At 37.8% G+C, this 23066-nt stretch overlaps 1 protein-coding gene across 3 annotated transcripts; it reads left to right on the top strand.

Annotated features, from left to right (window-relative positions):
• The first annotated feature begins 86 nt into the window (after positions 1–86).
• On the top strand, positions 87–22459 carry LOC144246223 (uncharacterized). 3 transcript variants are annotated; one of them, XR_013339891.1, is made up of 4 exons: positions 87–308; positions 498–696; positions 14268–14379; positions 22309–22459. XR_013339891.1 is itself a non-coding variant. In XM_077782920.1 (4 exons), the coding sequence occupies exons 2-4, from the start codon at positions 651–653 to the stop codon at positions 17900–17902; spliced, it is 447 nt and encodes a 148-aa protein (XP_077639046.1). In that variant the 5' UTR covers positions 87–308; positions 498–650; the 3' UTR covers positions 17903–18179. The 3 variants fall into 3 exon arrangements, 2 of the variants coding, with proteins under 2 accessions (XP_077639046.1, XP_077639047.1); XM_077782920.1 differs by lacking the exon at positions 22309–22459 and adding an exon at positions 17614–18179; XM_077782921.1 differs by lacking the exon at positions 22309–22459 and having other exon boundaries at positions 14268–14497.
• Positions 22460–23066: the final 607 nt, after the last annotated feature.

Below are 23066 nucleotides of genomic sequence, written 5' to 3'. Positions count from 1 at the left end.
GAGAGCCCCGGGAAGCAGCCCCGGGAAGAGCCGCGGGCCGGTCCCGCCCGGTCGCCCGGCAACGGCCGCGCCGGCGATCGCCTTCCGTAGTCGGGATCGCCGCACGCCGCCGCAGCGCCGCTCCCTCAGCCGGCCACGGCTGCGCTGCCGGGTGTGTTATCGATGTGTGTCGGTGCCCATTCTCTGCCGGGATTTATTACCGATGTCCCTGTCCTGCAGATAACCCCGTTCCCACAAGGAGCACGTCCATACATCCATGACACTCGTAGCAGGGCTGACACGTTTGTCAGACCCACTCTTGCAGTCAGGTAATTGTCCAAAACCTTCCTTCTTGGGATGAGCTTTACGAAAGAAACATACTCACTTTAATGCTTTCTAGAATACAAATCTGATAGCACCTGTGTGTTAGTTTAAATCAGATTTTAGGCATGGAGAAATTACAGTGGCATAGCCTCATCCTTACACCTTCTAATACTCCAATTTTTATATCCCCAAAGAGAGGTTGTATATCCACCTGGCGAGCTGCAGCCCCCCAGTGACCAGACACTTTGCCCAGCACACATCCCTGCAGAGCTGCTGTCCCAGAGGTCATCTGTCCCCTGTGTGGACCACGATGAAGGCACCCGAATCCCAGGGCTCTGGAAGCACCCATGTCGTGCATCAAAGGAAAGCTGTCCACTTCGGGACCCTTTACAGGTACAGACATTTCTATTCTTCCTCCAGTTTAATTGCTTCTGATCTCACCTTTCTAAAATAAGACTAGTGCTCCAGTTGTCTTAGTGATAACAAAGAACTTCTGACATGTTCTCTATACTGGTGTTATATTTATTTATATTAACGTTCCCCAAAATGCATTGCATTTTTGTAAGTTGTGCAGAAGAAAATCTCTCTGACAAGAAACAGGGAGAGAATATGTGGAGCACAGCCCAGAGCCTTAGGACTTGTTTTTCTCTTGTTTATTGATGTAGAGCAATATTTTAAAAGCAATGCAGTTATGCAAAGGGCACAATGCACTTGGGGAGAAAGAGGCCCTGAGTTCTAACAAGTAACCTTGGATTTTAACTAACAATTATTTGCCAGTGATTAATTGATATTTAGGTATCATCCGTTAGCAGCTCCTTTCTTTGTTTACTGCTGTTTATTTATGGCCAAATAATGCTTGATCTGCTGACTAATCATGCCATTTATTGAGAGTTATGCTTGATGCACAAATTTTTTTACTCTATTTTCTTCACATGTGAAAGCCTTAAATTTGAATATGTGCTATTCCATCTCTCTGTGAAAGTGAAGGGTGAAACTCAACATACTTGTTAAGAATTTAAAAAGGAAGAAAGAAGAAATGAATATATTCTTTCTCTAATAATGTTAGTGATTGCTGTTGAGGGCTAAATTATATATCCCTGTTACTAACTACTGAGATGCACATTTTATTTAATTCCAAAAGGTGGCAGCAAAATATTCTAAACTTGGACAATTGGTTGTTTTTTTTTTTCCAAATGTTGAATTTATTCTAGTTTCTTTTATATTATTGGCAATATTTTTGGGATTTTTTGAAAGACACTATATTCATTTAGCATTGCATACACTGTAGAGAAGGAAGACTCAGTTTAAATTATTGTGTTATTTACATGAGTCAGACAAGGAGTCCTCATATCACCTGTATTATTAAATATTCAATGTACGGAGTTGGTTGAATGCAGCAAAAAATGTATCAATACTGTCAGCACTGAAGAACTCAAAATGTGTGAAGATGTTTTTGTCAAAACACATGAACATCAGGTCTGAATCTTCTTGTCTTACCTGAGGCAAAAATCCCAATGAGACCTGCTGAGGTGGATGGGCCTTAAGTCTAAATATGAATCTAGTGCTCTGGGCATAAGAGACTTACTTAAAAAAAAATACCATGCACAACAACAAAAACAACAAAACCCACAAACAAACAAAACACAAGCCCCAACCAACCAAAAAAACCCTTACTGAGGACAAAAATCAGAAGATTTTATGGTATGAAAATAAGCATTAACCTCTGTTTTTTAATTAGTACCTGACTAATATATCACAAATGTAAACTGTACAGCTTTTTCTCTTGTGTAGAGATGGAGCATTAAGAATAAGGCTCCAAATGATTGCAGCAATTACATTAATTTGGATAAAATAAACTTAGAAGTAACATTTTATTCTGCTGACCAAATGCGTGTGAGTCTCTGCCATGCCTGGAGCCTTAAAAAAAGCACTTTTTAAAACAAGCATCATGATGCAATGTGATTACCATCTGCAGGAATGGTGTTATATTCAGAAAGCAGTCAAGTATGATGAGATTTTTGGATGGCTAGCTTATATGCATAGAAAGAACTTCCTTAAGTGGTTTATTTTATCAATATGTTTAGAGTTTGTAAGACAGGTTTTGGGATTCCTTCTGAACACATGACACATAGATCAAGTCAAAATATATAAAACCCTTTACTGGAGGGAAATATTCCGCTTGCCTAGGTTTTCCTTCCCAAAGTTAAAAGTTATACTTAAAAGGAAATGTAATGCCATGACAAAATCTCTGAGTTGGTGTACATTCCTGTAGAAAGTGATTTTTGTGTTGGTTGCCAGGGTCTCGGCTCATAAATGACTATTCTTGTTCTTGACATCGGTGGGAATTAGACATCATCTGCAAGTGCATCTGGCTCTTGGCCCTTGCACATGTATTATTTTAGCAGAGTAACAAGTAGCTTCAATTCTAAACAACAAAGTGCTCTTCTATCTAGGGGTCATCATCACAGACATTCTTAAGTACAAACATTGCCAATTATTATTCTCACATTCTCCTCCCAGTTCATATGAAATAGTCTATTACAATGTGCCATGTTTTGCAGGGCTATGCCTGTCCTGCCAAAATATACTATTCTTCTTATGCTTGTCTTGAAATAAAACCAGAAGTACAATCAACTTTGAGCATCAGATGGAAATCCCTATTGTCATCAAATTCAACCTCTCACTTTTACATCTTGACCTGACTTGTAAGTAAATAGAGAAGATGCTGTCAGGGTAAGAAGGTATGCAACCTTGGCTTAGTAGATTGTTGTTCTTAGGCATTCAGCCAGGAAAGTTGAATTGGATAAAATTAATAAATACAAAAACATAGATACTGAAGGAACAGACTGCAAAAAGAAAGAATAAACTAGGATGAATAATTTCATAACTACATCACTTACATGGCAGTTTATGAATACACGTGTTCTGGACTGGTTAATTTATTCCTGAGCATTAGACTTAGAAGTAACAGATGGAGGTAGATATCCCAAAAGGCAAAAAAAAATATATCCTTGACTTTTGAAAGTTATTTTAGGCTTTATTTTTTTAAGCTGTCTTTTTTTGTAAATAGTACTTGATGTGATTTTAAGGAAAAGCATTGGAACACGGAGGAATGAAACAGCTGTCTCGGTGTTGTGCTTGGTCATAGTAACAAGGCAATGAACTTTTCAAAAAGACAAAGCTTGTTTGTGTTGGTGGCAGCAGATTTGACTTCCTGTACAGGGTAGTCAGAAAAAGCAAACCTTTTCACATCAAGTGGAGTCATTTTGTGTGCAAATGACTCAAGCTACTGCTGTTGCTTGTATATGGATACATTCTTTTAAATCTTGCAGCTGTGAGCTCTGGTTAAATAAATAACTTTGAGAGAAACCTGGCAGACCTGTAATTGCTTAAAAACATCTCTCACTCTCAAAATATCTCCATGTCTAATGTTGTATTAGTGCTGTCAGGAGAAGCCAACAGCTGTTAAGTGCTGAGCAGTAACTCACTTTAATGCTGTGGCACGTTTCACAGAGAGAGGAACCATGCTTGTCAGATTATCACCTATGTATTTGAGAAGTGTCAGGGCTCCAAGCTGCTGGCACCTGAAGAATCACCAGAGAGCCAGACACAGGACCTTGGGGGAAAGACCTGTATAATGTCCTGCAAACTACCAGCCCCAAGGGACAAGAAATCTGACATCATAAAAATTAATCAGAGAAAATGGATGCAGTAAAAGGCCAAGTTAAATTGCTTTGTGGTTAGAAAGACTGGCTGGCTAATTCTCATTGACAATAAAAATGGCTTCTTCTGCTTTTTACATCTATATTCCTCCCTTGTCTCCTCTTAATTTTTGGTGCTATTCTAGTTGCACTGTGGCAGGAAGATTTAAAGGAGAATAAAGCTGCCAGGTCTGATTTTTCTACCATTATCCTAATGAAGATAGACCTTTACAGTGCAAGTAGCCTTAGGAAGTAAAGATGAATGATCATCTTACTCCAGTGTAGCAAAACAAAGGCCTATTGGAAACACACTGAATGTATCACTTTATCTTTTTAGATTTATAACTGACCATATATAAGATATTATCTTTTTATATCTTTTGAATGTATTGATTTGTCTATCAGTTCACCTGTAAGAACCTTCCATATCCGATCACTTAGTCTCGAAAGGAGTTATCAACTTTCCCTGCTAGACTGCTGAGACAGAATTATTATTCCCATTTTGTCTATGTAGAGAGAAGACTCAGAAGCTGTGCTAGTGACACAAAGGCATGCAAAAATTCTATGGTGGTGTAACTGTGGAGGATTTCTATCTTGCCTGTTTTGCACTAGCTTATACCCTTAACCAGTGAAGAAAATTCAGACATCACATGATGACTTGTACCTATTAGAGGCAGTGATGCAGAAGATGCAGAAGAATCTCAAGAACATCAGTGTTATTTCAGTGCTTGATAAAAGATTTAGGCTTTTACTAACAGCTCGTGTTTTGTGGTCCTCTTTTGAGAAGAGAGCAATTTATTTTCAGCTTACACTAGAGACACGGTAAGATTCTAAGATAGCATAGAAGAAAAAGCTATAACATCAGACCCACACCTGGACAAATACATAGACAAGTGTAGTATATATAGTTGGACATTTTCTATTTTTTCTTTAGCTCATAAATGTGTAGGTCGCTATTATCTCGTAGATTGGAGACCTGGTTTCCTTATCCTTAGATTCACTGTATTCAGCTGCTCCTTTGAAGAGAGTGATGGTAAGGGAGCATACTTAGATACCCTTTCCCCCTTTTAGGCTATCCAACACATCCACTGCTCAGGGCCAGGGCTGCAGATTGAGCTCCACACTGATAACACCGGAGAAACCTGAAAAATACAAGCTCCAGATTTTATGCAGTTCCTATGGAGACCATGATACATCAGGATATTTTTATTATGGATTAAAGATTATATTGACTTTCCCATTATTAATATTTCTGTGTACTCTTATGTCATCTCTGTAAGGGCTATGGAAAGAACATTTCATTCAGACTCGTGAATGGAAAGCATTGATTAATCCCAGCACTTGGAAACAAATAATCCAAGTTAGTAATCTGGACCATTAAAGCAAACTCTGTATTTGCAAAGAAAGCTTAACAGTTCATCTTTTCTTGTTCTCCATATTTCCTTCCTTCCGTCTTGTGACTTAGTTTATAGCTCCTGCAACCGATTTGAAGTTTTGCAGCTGCTGAGATGACTTGGCTTTAGTTTAACAGCAAATGTCATCAACCCAAATCTGGGCTTTGTGTGATCTTTCTTCCATTTCCTATTTCTTTTCAAATTGATTAGTCGCCAGTTTGGGGGATTATCTAAAGCTACCCTAAGACTGGTTCTCCGTGCCAGAGCTCTTCAGCCTGTTTTGTCAGCAGAAAATCCTAAAGAAAAGCTAATGGGCATGCCAGAAACATGTGAAGGGTGGGAGTAGGTTGGAGTGTCCAAGTCTCTCAAGAGGGACTCTTTTGTAGTGCAGGAGGGAGTCAGAGAGAAAGAGGCATCATCTTAATCTTAGTGCAGAAAGCAGCCAGGCTGGACAAGGTGAGGAGGAGACAGTGCAGAGGGGTGAAAAGGGATAACTGAGCTTTTGTGTCAGACTATTTTTGACTGTGTACTCTTCAGGAATGGTGCTTCCTCTAAGTACGTTTTGTGCACACATAGTGTGAAATTGTGCTTTCAGTTACATAGGTCCACCCATACTGTTTGGGGAAGTGGGAAGGAGAGCTGTAGGATCATGCTAACAGCTGTGCTGTTTCCATTCCTGAGCTAAACTCAGCCATACTGCTGGTATTCCTTACCACCAATACCTCGTGCCATTGAGATATGTGTTAAATGTCTAGGTACAAACACAGCCACTGAAGCACTGCAGAAAAAGATTAATACTTGAATACTTGAAATTGAAAAGATAATTTGTAACATGAACTTTCATCACCTATTTAATTTCTTTCTTAGTTCCAGTGCTTGAACTTTTAAAGGGACAGTGGCTGATGCTGAATCACAGAATCCCAGAATGGTTTGGATTGGAAGGGACCTAAAAGATCATCATGTTTCAACACCCTGTCTGTGGTCAAGGACATCATCCACTAGAGCAGGCAACTCAAAGCCCCATCCAACCCAGACGTGAACACTTCTGGGCATGGGGCATCCACAACTTCTCCAGGCAATCCTCTCCTGAAGTTAAAACTTGCTATTTAAATCAGGGTGTGCTTGCAACCTCAAAAGCAGCCCATGCATATGTGCACACATGTTTATACTACAAAACCTGAGGGCCTACCTGTCTTTTTGGTCACTGACTGTCTATGTTGAAAACAGGAATGCTTCATGAGAGGAACCAGCAGGATCCTTTTCATCTCTTGCCTATGAATTATCCATAGCACAGCAACTGCACTTCCCATCAATGGCATTTTCTGAATCTTTATAGTTCTATAACATTGGCAAGCTTTAGATGCAAAATTAACAGTCAACATCAACAAAGCAAAATGTATTTACCCAGCTGCTGAGAATATTTTCCTGATAATAGAGCTGTGAGCTATGAAAGCCATTTCATGACAAAATACAGCTGGGAACTGCATTTTGTCTTGTATCAAAACATTTTTTTATGTGTAGATGAATAATGGAAACCAGATAAGAGACTGATCACATGCTGATCTTTTTATGCAATGTTTCAAAGTTGAAATGTTTCATAAAAACTCTTCTTGCTAATGATGTGAGATCCATTTACATTACAGCAAATTGATAAATGGATTGTTCAGTGCTTTCCTTAGATGTGATTGCCTCTTTTTCTCTTCTTCTGTGTTTTTTTTCCCAGACAACTATTTACCTCATAATCCACGTTAAATATATCAACTATATATCCAGATCATCTAGGGAAACAGATAATTTCTGCATGCAACTCAGCCATTGCTAATAGGAAGCACAGTTCACACTGACAGATGTGGATGGCTTACTGCACAGGAGTACCTGGTAGGATTTTCTCTAGGATTGCCTTCTTAGTTTTGGTTCTCATTTTCTCCTTAAAATCACAAAGGGATCCCTGGAAATCAGTGGGAATATACCAAAACCAATCCATATTCTTCTTGTTCTAATTTGTGTGACCTGCTACTGAAAGAATGCTCTTAAATAAAAATCCTGGGTTTTTTGATCTTTTTTAATGCAATCCAGTTAGTGTTCAGCTCACTGGGGAAGAAAAAGAAAGGGGGGGAATATCTCCAGCAATACAGTGTCCATTATACATGCTTAAGGAAACTGGATTCAGTGCCAAAGCAGGCAGTGGCTTTCCTATGTGCTAATCCACGCACTCAGGATATTCGGTGATTCGGTGGATATTCACAGTGTGCTATTCACTCGATGTTCACTGGTGGCCTAATTCTGCTCCACTCCTATTAGCAGCAGGACTATAATGATCTGTGAAGGAGCAATGCTGAGGGTTTTACTAATTCTTTACTACTGCATTATCTCAGTGAGAGCACTCTTCTGGTATTGAGCTGCTGTCTTTTATCTGTGCCTTAGTGCTGTGTAATGAATGGTTTTAGCCAGGTCGGGATTTAGCACAGCAAAGTTGTTAAGTGAGCGCAGAAAGGTGCTAAGTGAGCCTCCACAAAGGAGTCAAGCGGGGCCCTTGCACAATTCAGCGCCTCCTCTGCCTGCTATTGGAGCTGCCTTTAATCTTACCTAATACGGGTAAAAACACTGATGGAATCTGGGCTGCGGAGACTTCCCTGCGTGTTGTACAAATCCTGTTCATAAAACTACATATGTATTTACAGCTGACCTCTGTTAAAGGAGAAGCTGGCTGTCTGGAGAACGCTACTCTGTGCTGTAGTCAAATGAAACACATAGGAAAAAGAAAAATCCAGAAAAGTACTTAAAGCTCCAAATCAGTGGAGTAAAGCACCTGAGTACAATTGCAAGTGGGAGAATGGGATGGTTGTGCTTTTTTTTTTTTTTTTTTTTTATTTGAACTCGGACTGAATGTATTCGTTTGAATAAAGCTGGAGTAATCCTACAATGCCTTGTAATGAGAGTTCTCACTGAAAGTTATAATGTCACCCTACTTAATCTGAAGAGATAATAGACAAGTAGAAAGAAACAAAGCTAAACAACAAAACAGAGTGCAAATTAGATGTGAGCTCCCAGTTTTCAAAGTGGGGGAAAGAAAAACTGGTCCCGATTTTATTCTCAGGTGGTGCCTTTCTCTCCTCATACTAATAGTGCTGGTGTCATTATAGAGGATTTCACTTGTTCAAAGCATTGCCATTAACAAGTGATTCTTACAAACCCCCAAGTGAAGTAGCAGCAAGTAAATAGTACCTGCCTTTTAAATAAAAGAAAATGAAATTTGCACAGAGTCCTGTGATGAATATTTAAATATAAACAGTACTTAACCTTAGAAACACTCTCCATAGAGATTGAATGTTTCTTTGTTGTTGTAGTGGAGTTTTTTCTTTCATTTCTACCTGAACATGCTTACTGCTGGCCAGCAGAAAAAAAAAAAATTGGTGTGACACCCATTTTTCCAAGTGGATGAACCGTACAAGCTACTGATCACTGTGATTGTTGAAACTAATTTTTCAAAGTGAATGTTCAAACAGCCTGGCTTGCAAATGTGGAAGTGACTGAACCACTTCTATGCTACAGGTTCTTGGGTGTGCATTGGGTCTATAGGCTTTTGTCATAGCTTCTGTTCATGGAAATTTTAGTGTTGCCTTCTGGAGAAGTTTCTCTTTGGAAGATTATTTGCATGTTTTCCCTCTGCCTTTCTTTCACTGTCTCACACACACACACACACACATATACATAATAATTTGTGTAGCTGTATATTATTTTTTGTAAGATTCCTATGTCTATAGGCTACCAAATGCCCATTATATTTACTGATGTAAGATACAGGATACAATGCATACACCAGCCTCTGTAATAGAAATTATATTTGCAGCACTGCTATACTACTGTATCATGCTGCATGCACTGTTTTTGCACAGATACTATGAGTGGTATTTGCAGTATTACATATTGAGCTAATTCTCTCATTCAAATACTTCTGTGGGTAGTGATCTAGTCCCTTGGCTATGAATTCTTGTGAAATGGACTTTTTTTTTAATGACATCTTCTTATCCTAAGATAAACAACTATTACATTTGATATCATTTTGCTGTAACAGAAGAGTCTACACTAACAGACCAATAGCTGTTAATTTGTGAGATGTGAGAATTCAGCAGTGTGAAGCTTGATTTATTTGCTAGCCCAGTGCTATGTTCTATAATTAACTTTGGCTTCCTTTCACATGGGACTTAAAAACATAGTATGCTCCTTGGGGAATCATCCAAGTGTGTCAGATTTAATACTTAAGTCCCTTTTAATTTAATTTTTCTTCTACACTCTTTATTACTTAACATCTCTCACTTAGAAAGATTTGCCAAGGTAAAATACATTTTTGAAAGGTAGAGATGTGTACTTAGAAACCAAGTTTCAGATATCCAGATTCTTTCTCCTTTCTTTTTATGAAGTGAGAAAAGATACAATGATGTGCTAAAGGTTCTTGTGATGTTTGTGGTCTCTAAAGTTATAAGGAAGTGATGACAAAATGTACAGCCTGTTAAGGACTGGTGGAATATACATGGAATTCAAAGGCTGCAGGTTTTGGCAGATATAAGTGCTGTCTTAGGCTGAGGATAGTCAAGTCTAAATTATGTGGACCCTGCCGTCCTTAATGTTTTACCAAATGCTTAGGTAAGCATTCTGTAAGAATCTAGGATAAAGTCTTTGAACAAAGTATAATACTTTTTTAGGTTAGAGATGGTAATCAGATTGAGAAAGGAACTAAATTGTAAAATCTTGGTCCTGCACATGAAAGGGGCCACTTAGGTTTACACAATTGCTATAAAAACATACCCAGGGGCTAAGCAAACATTCCTTTCTTCATTAACCGTGACAACAGGGTGTCTCCCAAGTTACCCCCCCGACAGCAGAGATCCCGGTTACTAGCGAAAGCCTCTTAAGTATTTGTTCTGAGAGATTTAGAAAATACTTTCTTATAAAACGAAACATTTTGGAGCTAGTTAGCACATAAAACAAAATGGAGAAGTTATTTAATTAATTTCTCAAATACCCTGTAATTAAAGGAATATTGGGGCAAGTACATTTTTGCTGCTATCACATTATTGGTAATTGTCTAGAGTCCATAAGGAAACTAAGTTTATGGAAGTAATAATTGCTTCAGTGTTTTTTGTTCCAAACTGAAATGATGGACCAGCACTGCTTTTCCACCAGACGACGAGGTGCAGCTAATGCACCAAAATTTTACCTGTATTAAATAATAACACTGTTTTTACAAATCAACAAGGTCCAAAATGTCCAAATCTGCCAAAGTCTTACTGCCTTTCGGCAAATTAAGTATCTGCCCCTACACCACAGGATATCAGAACGTATTACTGAGATCATGTGAGCTTAAGAACTGATCACTTGCCATTACAGACAGATGTTTCCACTGTTGCCCTCTTCTTCCATGCAGGGTTTTAGGTCTTTCAACCAGCAATGTGCTTCCTTTTTTTCTTTTTAAGCTTGGCTTTTCTCCCAGGAAATGAACTTCAGAGAGATTAAAGACCTCATGCCTTTATAGAATTAATCAGACCCATTTGATTAGATGCTGCTGCCTTTCCTAATTCATTACAAGTTTTTAATTTGTATTTTGTTTTAGAAATCAAATCCATCAACACACTTTACATCTCTTTTATTAATGATACACACACACATACACAATAACACTACTCAAATCTTAAACATGAATTTTTGTTAATTGACTTTCTGTCTACCCGTCACACAAGATTGCTGTGCAGTATATTCATAACTTGTATTCCTTTGCAGAATGGCCTTCTTTAGAAATACACACAGGGATTGGAAGAAAGGAATACATTATTCTTTAAACATATCCTCAGAGACAAAACAACTGTCTTTCTGGATTTAGAGTGTGAGGAATGGAAACACTTATTCCACCTCTTTAACAATAAAAAGTTTGTTTAGTTCCATTCTATTTATACTTGCAGAACTTAATATTGGATCATGGTCTGATTTTCCATTTTGGTCTTTATCATGGATTTATGTGGGTAACAAGGGACTACAGACATAACTTGTGATCCATGTACTCCTGTGATTTTAATATTTCACTAGTTTAACACTTTTCACCACTATCCATGTAATTTATTACTGTTGAGGTAATAAAATTTTATGATTATCCATTTCTATATCAAAGGTCCATGTACTTCAACATCCCATGTCAGCACCAAAAGAACATGGTGAGCCTATAGTGGTATTTCTGTGGACAGTTTTCTCACCATGTAGCTGTGTGTTGCTGAGAAGGTTCCTGAGTTATGAGTAACAGCTTTCTATTTATATTTAATAGCCCTCAGTGGATTCTTGTGCTAATGATCTGTGTGTGGTGTGACTCTTGGCCTGCAACTCCACCCCAGTCTTTTGGATGTTTCTGTATACACTGAGTCCACTTACACTAGGAAGGGAGCAAGTCACTGTGGAAGTTTAAGAAAACAGAAACACTTCTTGCTGACTACCCAAAGAAAACTAGGGAAAGTTTAGCCCTTAAAATTATTATTAAATCACTGTGATTTAAGCACATTTCCCATTAATTCTCTGCTACCTCTGGAAGATCATTTTACTATTTCAATATTAAAAATGCATAGCTGAATTTCAGCAGCTATATAGGAAAGTAGTTGCAAACACAAAGAACAGATCCCAAATAGGACTAAAAACTCAGGACGCAAAAATCAATACCTGTCCTTTTCAAATAGTTTTGAAAATTTTGCTGTAAAGGGTTTTTATTTCAATGTGACTACACACAGAAGTGAAATGGAAGACACATAAATGAGCATGAGAAACAGAAATGAGGTTTTTCCAGACATAAATTCCTCTACTTACTCCAAATATAGACAATTCCATTTTATCTTCCTCTGTTGTGATCTATCCTTACATATTTTGCTTTAATCCAAGAATTATACCATCTAAACCTTCTCACATGGAATGCAGTGAGGCAAGCTGTAATGGCAATGAGATCCTTACTGAGCATTTTTGATCCCTGCTCAGATGCAAATCACTAAACCATGCTTGTAACAAATGCTGATATTTTATTTTCAGCCACTGGCAACTTGTACTTTTAGTTTGTGGGCTTTGTTTTTGGTTTTGTGGGTTTGTTGGTTTGGTTTTTTGTTCATTGTAAGCATGCAAATATTTTGTCTACTCTGAACACTAAAGAGTTAAAGACTCATGACTCAGCTTTGCTGTCTCATTCATTCTGGTGAAACAACCTTTGAAACTTCCAGTGAAGGAGAAGCTCCTCATCCTACCTTAAGTCCTCTTCTAAGAGCTAAATGCTATCACTTAGAGGCACCAGTCACCAGGCTGCTTTTCATCAATTTGCAATTAAGCAATAGAAATCAGTAAGGTGTTGCTGTCCCAGCCTGAGAGCAGCTAGGGAAGGCTATTGCTTCCTCCAGCTGCTTCTGGAAAGCCCACCTGCTGCACTGGAATTCTCCCAGGAGTTATTCCTCTACCTCGGAGGCACTGCAGGGAGGAAAATGTTGTGTTGCACTCAGTCTCAAACTGTGTCTCCTCCTCCTGTCCATCTGTGCTGGGGACCTGCAGCAAACCTGCAGAGCCTTTTTCCTCGATGTGCAGCAAACAATTGCATAAATGATAAGGCAGGAATCCCTTTGTGGCCTAATCTGTTAATAAGAGTCCTTAATTGTCGGGCTACTGATTAATTAATTGGGAGTGACCTGGCATAGCAGAATTCAGTCTGCAGCTGAGATTTTATAGCAAAGATTCTGCTTGATGAAATCAGAGTAATGTCTCTTATGATTTACAAAGCATCCATTCTCTCAGTTAATAAAGTACACATAAACTGAGGATATAATTCCAAATATAAAATTGTTTCTGTATTATCATCTTTAAAATGCTATATTAGAAAGTTTTTCATGTTAGCTGTTTCACCAGTAATTATCCTGGGTCATTTATGCACTTCTTTATTAGCTGATATGTTTTACTGTAATTCCCTAATTTCTAGAGTTCCATCTTTCTTGTGAGCTAAACACAAAATACAGCTCCAATCAACACTGGTATCAGGCTGCTATTGCTATTGTGATGCTACATTTGCACAGAAAATATCTCAATTTGTTTTTATTTTCATCCTACTCCCAGATTTTAGTTTCATTTTACTCCTGAAATTCTGGCATGTCTCTAGGATTTTTCAAGAACACGGCGCCTGAAAGCTCAGTGCTAAGAGTCCTAGACATTGCCCTTGTGTTTACACAAAGCTTTTAAGCCTTGTCTTGTATTAGTCAATGCTTTTGTTAAGCTGCTTGGCCTTTTCCATATTGAAGTCCTCTTGAACACATTCAGCAGTCAAACTTTGGGGGTTTTTAAGTGTTAACAGTTGGGGACTAATATTAAATAGAATCCCTCCTCTGTGAGAAAGTATAATGGTTAATCAATCTTAACAAAGGTGATGAAGGTTAGCTGAAAGAATCATTGAAGTAAACTCTCTTGTGTGCTTTAAAAGGTATTTGGAAGAGTGTTTAGTAATTGATATAGTTTTAAAGTATCAAAGGATGATCATGATTGCGGTCTATTTTTTATTTCAATCTGATCTAACATCAACCTGGCCTTACTTGGATGCTGGATCCTTTTTTGAGCACCTGTTTGGACTATATAGCTTCTGGTAGTCCCTTCTAATCTTAATATTGCATTATATTATCCATTTTGATTTTGCATAAATATGATATGCATTAATTGCATTAAGGCTATTTGTGATGTAGAGTAGTCTGAGCTCAAAGTTGAAGACAGAAGCAAGTATTATTACTACAACAAAAGATGACTCCTTTTGCTCCACTAAATCTTTTTTTCTGCTAAAAATTATGGCCATTTCTATTATCTGTTCACTTTGAAGGTTATCCCATGAATGTGAGCAGAAAATCTGTGGAAGAAATGAACACTGACATGAGCAAGGATGACAGAGCAATGTGGCCTGACAGATTTTTGCAGTTGTCTTTGTTTTATGGGTAAGTATGTACAAACCAACTCTGTTTTCTACATGTGTGGCCATTATTTGATTTTTTTTTAAATCAGAAAAAATCAGATTGTAGATGGTTAGCAAAAGATTCATATTGAATGCTCACTGTTCATACTATGTGAGGAGTCAGTCAAATAAGAGGGGGCAGGTTCTGCTCCCCAGAAGAATGCATCTTTATTTTCTCTGTACTGAGATTACTGGTTACTATTTGATCTATTTAACCAGCTCCTTAGACATTCTGAGAAGGCATTTTCTAGAAAATATTATCAACACTTCTATGTATATTTAGGCTCAGCCCCATGAGCTCAACATCTGCAACTCTTTGCAGTAAAAGTCTTTAATACCATTGTCCTCCAGAAGCATACACAATTTATGTCATGACTGCAATGGGTGTCTGTACTTTAATCTTCTTGTTGGGTTTATGGTTCACATAGAATAAGTAATAGACAAATATAACCATGTCAGACATGAACAGTTTATGAGAAACACAAAACCTTTAAGGACATTGCACTCACTTGAGAGAACATCATAAAAGAAAAAAAAAAAATCTAGTATATAGAATAGTGTTAATAGAATTGCAAACAGAAATGTTTAAAGCATGTTTAAGTGCCAGTTTCCAAGATCTGTTTATATAAACATTACTCATGCCTTTTTATGTCTGGTATTTCACTTGAATCTTCTTTATAGATTTTGTTGTTTGCTACAGATTACACTAAAAAGGCACTGAGAGTCAAAGTTTTAAAAAGTTCCTCATCTCCTTTTCTCTCCTTATAACATTTTGCATGTAATATGATTGGGAAGTTTGATGTTGTCTTTGTAGCTGAACTGAGAGACACTCCTGTTTTTTCCCAAGGCCCTTATTTTCAGAGCCCTGCTACAATTTTATTTGACTGGTATTTTTTTTTTGTTGTTTTCTGAGGGTACTATTTATGATTCTCCTTTTAATGGAGAAAATGAAAGAGTAAAGAGGTGACTTTCTGAGTACAGAAGTAATATGTAATCTCTCCTCCAAAAGTTAAGGATTAGTCAAATTCATGAACTGTGAATGAGCCTATGTGCCTTTGTAGGTTTTGGAGGGAAGAGGAAAATTTCAGTGAGAGGACCAGGGCTGGAGGTGACAAAATAAGAGTGCAGAAAGGATACATGCTCAGTAGGAAAAGCATGAAAATGCTCTTTGCTCCCATGCTCTACATATGAAAGAAACATAATGAAAGCTCAGATGATCACCTCAATGGACAAATCACATGCTGTGATATTTAGTTTTTGAATGCTCAGCTACTGATGGATATGCTTGTTAATATTTTTAGAGTGTATCTGAGAGCCATATGTGAAACATACAATCCAAGGAAACATAAAATAATTTTTGGCTGAGCTCATTTTGATGTATACACAAAATACTAAATCTTAGTTACTTGCATTAAAAAATAGACTATGTGCTTGATTCTTAAAAGTTGCATGATAAATTAAATAGCATTATCTGATTTGTAATAGCTCCTTGATCTATGACAGGTGGCATTAGTGTACAGATGCTTTGGCTTTTTTTTTTTTTAGATTGGGTTTTTGTCCTGAAAGTTTTCTGTGGGAATTTTGCAAAAAATTACAGAGAATAGAGAAAAAAATCAATTTATTTTCAATAAAAAATTTGGAGCACAGGTATGTAATGACAAGTTTCATGGCAAAAGTATCTGTTTCAGAGCATCTGTATCAGTTTAAGTGAAGATGGACCAGCTGGAAAAAATTAAATCAGCATGAATCATACATCCAAAAGGTCACTGATCTAAAAATACACATCTGAATAAAAAGATAAAAAAGTGTGTATGCAATCTAAAATTGTCAAGTAAAAATTATAATCCTTCTAAACATTCTAAACTTAGGACATTAATTAATTTGAAAGTAATTTGGGAAGAGGCAAAAAGCTACCCTGTGATGTCATTTTCATTATATGGAACACAGCTAAGGAGATAAAAGAAGATCATGCAGGGCCCAGGAGAAGATTAAGCCTCTTTATCTCTCTGTGGGAGGGGGGAGAGCATAAATACAGGTAGTATTTCGTGTCAGAGAAGACGCAGGAACTCAGAATAACTGAGTTTTAATGTGCACTTCTATCACTGAAGTGCACTGAAGCATAACAGGAAATGCACACAGGTGCCGAGGATCATTAAGTCATCCCAGTCAATCAAAACTAGAAAGTTAACAAGTAAAAGCAAGTCCCTCTTAATAAAGTTCCAAATACAAATTTTGGAAGGAGGAGGAAGAAACAAAGTTCTGGTGGATGCTGTACCTTCTTGCCACTACTTAGCAATGAGGGAAAAAGAAAGCATAAGTGTATGGTAGGAAAGAAAATTCTGTTCAGGTACTTTTGAAGTTAAAGCCTTATTAGCAAAGCCTAGAGACATTACAAAAGGAGATTGTACAGCATTTTGTCAAAAGTGGGTTGTATGTATGTGCATACCAGAAATCTCAAAGAGACAATAATTTACCTTTCTTTTTCCTGTGGTAAAATCTCATTACAACATCAAGGACCAGCGGAAGCAAAGACTGAGATGCCACTTGCTGGCTGAACAAAGATTGGAGCCAGGGCTCACTGGGAAATAACACATGCATTTTCCCATAGAACTTTTCCTAGAAAATATGGTTGTTGTTTAATTTTATCAGTAAACAACCCCTGATTTCCTTAGCCATCCAATTACAGCAAAAAGGGCAGATGTAACAGTAAGCTGTTGTCAATAATATGCCATTACATGCAATGGAGTATGACTGATTTGTAGTAATACCTTTAGCAGGCCCAGAATATTTACAGAAAGGTTTAATAATTTTTCTACTGCCTGCCAGTTGCCTTGGGTCTGTTTTGAAATCTCATGTACATGCATCTCCCTCTCTCTACCTCTTCTTTCTTTGCATCTCATAATATCACATCGTGGGGGCACCTTCTGTGTAATACCACTTCTTAATTGCAAAAGTCCTTAATGGGTTTAATGAATTTCTCTTATTTCTTGGAGTGTAGATTTCTGCTTGATATCAGGGTTCCTTCTTCTTCTGATAAGTTGATTGACTTCATTATTTTGTTTGTGCTTGTTTTTAGTTTTTTTCAGAGAAAGGTAGTAGGGCACATAGAAGGAGGAACTATTGCCATAAAAACTCTTTGGGATGATAGAGATTAAGGGGCTTTCCACCACTTTCTAAAGATGGATAAATTCCAAGTTAATTTCATTTCCCTTGGCAGTCCTTTTCACTGCCTCATCTCCTTGACTCTGGGCTATCAACACAGTTGTAAATCTGAGATTAGACCGGGTGGTGAATCACTGCACCAGCAAGCAGGAAGCAAAATAGAAGGTCAAGCAGAGGACAGTGGCTTTACGAAGAAGGAAGATAGTGATGGAGTACACCAGAAAATTGAATGGAGGAACTACAGAAGAGAAGTTGAAAATAACATTTTGAGGCTATCAAAGGCTCAATTTAGCACCTCCTTCAGTGAGGTTGTGATAGACATGTACATATCTGGTGAAGACTGAGAAGATACATTCAGATTAATTAGGATTGAGTGATAATTATATGTAAGGGATGTTTGCCCTGTCAATTAATCCATGAGAATGAAACAGTGTTTTAAGAAATAAAGCAAATGATCCTAATTTTGTACAAGCATATGTATTATTGTTTCTGTTTGTTGATACAGCTATCATTGGCAGGATTCCTCCCTCAAGTGACTTTCTGAACAACATTCCCAAACTGGCACATTTTGTTGTGGGCACTATAATGTAAAACAAATAAAATGTTGATTTCCTAATTGTTTAGAGTATTTATGGCATAGTTTCTGGAAGACCAGTGTGATGTATTTCTAGTTTTCTAAAAAAGTAAACACTTGTATTATTTGTGTCTTTATAAAACAAAATGTCTTTCCAATACAAAGCACAGCTTTAGATTATCACAGTCATGGTCTGCAGCACAGTAAACAATTCCTTTTTCTGCTTTTACTTTTGGGCATTGATTTTTTCAGTAATTTTTATAGCAATTTCTCAAATTTAGCTTGCACTGTAAAGGTTTTGTCCAAAGTTCTTGCTGATTAAACCAGTTTTCTGTCTCCAAAACAAAACTGCTCCTGCAAATTACAAAATTATTCATTCAACTATGACAAGAAACAACAACACTTTCAGCTAAAGATGTTAAATTAAGAAATACAAAGGATTATCTAGTGCCTCTCTCCAAAGCATATCTGCTCTGGCTACCAAAAAAGTTCCGGTCTTGTTTGGATTACCACTGCCAAAAGTGAGAGAGGACATCATTTCAGACTGAAAAGAAGGATGCTGGCAGCACCCAGTAACGATGAACTTATTCAGGAGAGGAAAAGGGACCATTCAGATAACCAGGAGGATTCAAATCAGAGAGATCTGGGCTGGTGCGTCGAATCTATGGCAAGAACCTGCATTCAAGTCATGGGCAGGCTAAGAACAGTTAGCAGCCAGTGCTCATCTCCAGCTACTTCCTTTCAGTAGTCTGGTGCCACTCTCACAGTCCTTTCTCTTCTCACAAACACCTCTCTAGAGACTCTCACGAGTGTCTTCATGTTTGTGATGTCTCAAATTATGGAACAGCCCCAAAGCACATACAACCCTTTTCAAATTTTCACCAAGATAATTTTATTTTTTTTCCGTTGATATTTTATTCAATGTGCATATTTGCATTTTTCAAAGTCAGGGTCCCCTACTAATAGATCTTGATTAGAAAATCAGAAGAAGCAGGGTAGCTTACATTCCCCATGCTTCTCAAGTGTAATTAATAGGAAGTGGGGTACATGAAATGATATCCGAGAGTTCTTGAGTCCAAGAAAAAGCACAAAGGGTTTAATGCACAACATAGCTGAAAAAAGCAGAAGGTAGAAGACAAGTATTAGAAGAATGATGAAAGCTGTAGGAGGTCTAGGAAGTGTGTAACAGGCCTTACATGAGTAAGACAAATAACTACAAGGAAACATACACTGGCCTGTGGGACAAAATAGAGGCTGTGTTGGAAAACACTTCACACACAGTGTTAAGCTGAAGTATTAATATTCAAGTTCATGAGCTCTGAAGGGTATTGCTTCTTGCACACATGGTTTATCACAATTTAACTTCACTTTCAAATTATGAACAAGCTAATGAGTATGACATTCCTGATTTTACATATTTACAGGCTCTTACTATCTTCTCTACTCTGCTTGGGACAGAGTTATGAAGAATCCAAAGCCAAACCAATTATGCAAACAACTGCGCAAGGAAGTGGTGAAATCATCATCTGGAAGTGTTCAAAAGGCCTGTGGATGGGGCACTTGGGGACAAGTGAATATGGTGGTCCTGGATTAATGGTTGGCCTTGATGATCTTAGAGGTTTTTTACAACCTAAACAATTCTATGATTCTAAGACAATGAGGTCCCATATGTTCACAAAACAAGAAATACTGAGCAATTTCTTGCTGTTTCCTTCAGTATAAAATACAATGAGCATCAGATTGAATTATTTAACTCTTCAAAGCAAGCTCATTAATTTGGTTCCTTGGAAACTTCCAAAAAATTTGTAGAACTTCTTACCACAATTTGTTGTGGATAGTAAAATTTTACAGAGATTCAAAAAGCAACAGCACAAATTACTGGAAAAGCAATTAATCAAAGACAATGAAATACAATGTGAAAATCTCTAACTTAGGAAGTCCTGAGGCTGGGAGGATGTTCAGAAGAAGTGCCAGCACTTGCTTGCTCTCCTTTTTTACTCTTCTCTCAGCATCTGTTGCTGACCACTGCCAGAGATTTTGTCTAGGCCAGCATAGCTGTTCTTCTGTCCCTATGTGCTCAGAGGCACAATGTGGTGAGCTGGGCTGGGTTGTGCAACACACTTTTGCCTCTTCTAAAATTATTCAAGTCTCCCTGTTGTACCTCCTGCCACAGTCCTGGCACACCTGACTGACAATCTGGTTCCCATGCTGAGCTTATCCACCCTGATCTCAGCCTTTGGTAACTGTCTTGGACAGACAGAGCCAAAGTTTAGGTATGAAAGAAGAGGGAGGCTGTGCCTCCATATGGATACTGTGAGGATACTGTGCTGTGCCAGAGCAGATGTGCCTATGTAGTAGTGCTGTGGGAGGATTATATTCTCTGTACACTTCCTGGCCTTTCTTGCCCCAAGTGAATCAACATCTGGGCTGAGGGCTGCAAAATGAACAAGCTCCATCTGCTTTCACCAGTGTCTCTGTGCCAGAGGACATTTCAACCTTCATAAAATTTGGGATCACAAATTTGTAGTGCAGTATAATAACATGGCACAATCTTTAACAGTATCTTCCTGCTGCTCTATTGTGCCATGCTGAGCACCAAATGTCTAAAACATCTTGCCCTTTTCATGCCCTGCCATCATCAGCTGCTCCACCTTGTGTCCAGCATGGCTCCACTGGCTACCTTGGGAGTCGAGCCTATGGCAGGGTTTGGATGTGAGCAAGCTCTGCTATGCAATTGATGTCTCTAGGGCCCTATTTCTGGTTGAGCAACTGAACAGAAACATGAAAAGGTATCATGGAAACCTACAATAGAAATGTGAAGGTCAAAGAGTAGGAAAAACATGGTGGGCTAGAAAAAAGGGAATTACGAGAATTTAAACTTGAACTCCTTGTTGACATCTAAGAACACACTTCAGGATGTCCCTGAGGAACTGGGCTTGGCAGTGTGATTAGGGTCAATAGAAAGTGTGTATATCTCATGTTTTTTTGGTTTTTTTTCCAAAATTGACCTTTAAATAGAGGATATTTGGCTCTGGCACAGGCAGTTCAGCAAGTATGCCTCTGTCCTTCCAGTGCAATGTGTACAAGTTGTAATCAGCTCAGAGTTCTGCCAGAAGAACTTTCTGTTGTAGACATGACCTCAGTCTTTTACAGCAAGAAACACAGGCTAATATTTGTGCAACAGAACTATGTGTGCAAAAATCCCTCCTGCAACCATACAGGCATGTGAGACTAAATAACCAGTTAGATGTGATCTGACTGTTCATACAATCCCAAGAACTGTGTATATACAGAAACCATAATCTACTTAGAAAAGGTATAATCATGCTTTCTTGCACATAATATTATGACATTTTTGGAGGAAGCTACATTTACCTTTTTATTTCTATCTTACTTTTCCTCCTAAAGAAAAGGGTAGTTTTTGTCTGCCTTCAATAACACTCTGACCATTTAATAAAAAGGTATCACATGTTCATGCTGCTTTTATTATTTATAAATGTATGATACTATTTCATTATGTAGTTTATTACAAGGCTTTTTGGTTTTCAAACATAATTTCTTCCTGTATTCTGCATTTTGTTAAGCATCTATTATAGGTACTGCCTCATGTACATGGTACAAAGTCTTTTTATCTGATTAAAACAAATTAAAATGGAAAACTGTTTAATCAACATGAGTACTAAATTTAAATGGAGAAAGTGCTTTTTGATCAGAAGAGATATCATGTCCCTCTCTCCTGTGATTAGAAGAAGTGACATGTCTTTGCCACTAGCTGACTTGTGTGTGTCACTTGCGTTGCCAGCAGCAATAGTTTCATGTGCTGATTCTAATGAGTCGCGACATGTATTGTTAATTATTCTGACACAAATTTTTATTGCGGACAGACATTGTACGTAGCACTAATAAAGTACCAGCCAAATACTTTGCTGTATTACTGTTTTCAAAGAAAGTTGTTCCACAGAAAATATATTGAAAAGCAGCTTCCTGTAAGGAATGCAGTTTCAGCTCTATATTAGGACGAGCATGTCATCATAATTATTTTGGGGTAACTTGGGAATGTGCAACAGGGTAACGTACACAGAAATTACACACTGAAAATCCATTTATGAAAACAGAGGACTGGTATCAGAGTGATATAAATACATACCAGACAAATAACTTTGTTTTTTATTACAGAAATCTACAGATGAAGTCAAAATAATGAAGACATGCATTTGAGAAACTGAGGGAGCAGTTAAAGCAGGCAGTAGGAGACCTTCAGTCTGCTGGTGTATGATCAAACAACTTTAATCAGCAGCCCATCTCCTTTGGCATGTAGAACTGAAATCCACTTAAAAAAAAAAAAAAAACAACCTGAAAAAATACCATCAGCAAGGTTATTTAGGGAATTCAGTGTAAAATGATAGCTTTTCATTTTCTGAAAAGAACATACTGTGTCTTAAGAGCATGTTGCATCTCACTTTCTTTCTACAATCTTTTAGAATGATGCTGGGAGCTGATTTTCCTGACTGGAATAATTTTTTCTTGAAAGTCAAAAGTCACTGCTTTTATCATGCTTTCAGTATTCTTGCTTGGTACCATACAAAATGTGGCTGCCCTGGATAGCTAAAAGCAGAATGGAAGGCAAGAACATTTTCCTTTTATGTTAGCTGTAACGTCGGGGAATACCCTCTCCAACATATACTGCAGCCTCATGGGTAGGCAGTGTACATCTCTGGAGAAAAAAGAAAATAATTTAATAGAAAGAAAAGTAGTCTTTATAAAAAACAAATACCCTGTGCTTTGTTTCTGTAAACCTAGAAATAAATTATCTGAATTTCAGTCTTGGGTTACATTCCTCTGTGCCTGTGGAGGCACAGAAGGATAGTCTGGCTTTATCCAACCTCCAATTTTGGTATAATTGCTGCTGTTTCTCACAGCTGCTCCATTTGATT

The sequence above is a fragment of the Lonchura striata genome, chromosome 4 (assembly GCF_046129695.1).
Source record: "Lonchura striata isolate bLonStr1 chromosome 4, bLonStr1.mat, whole genome shotgun sequence".
In the NCBI taxonomy this organism is placed as follows: domain Eukaryota; kingdom Metazoa; phylum Chordata; class Aves; order Passeriformes; family Estrildidae; genus Lonchura; species Lonchura striata.
This window is presented reverse-complemented; position numbering and strand designations above follow the sequence as displayed.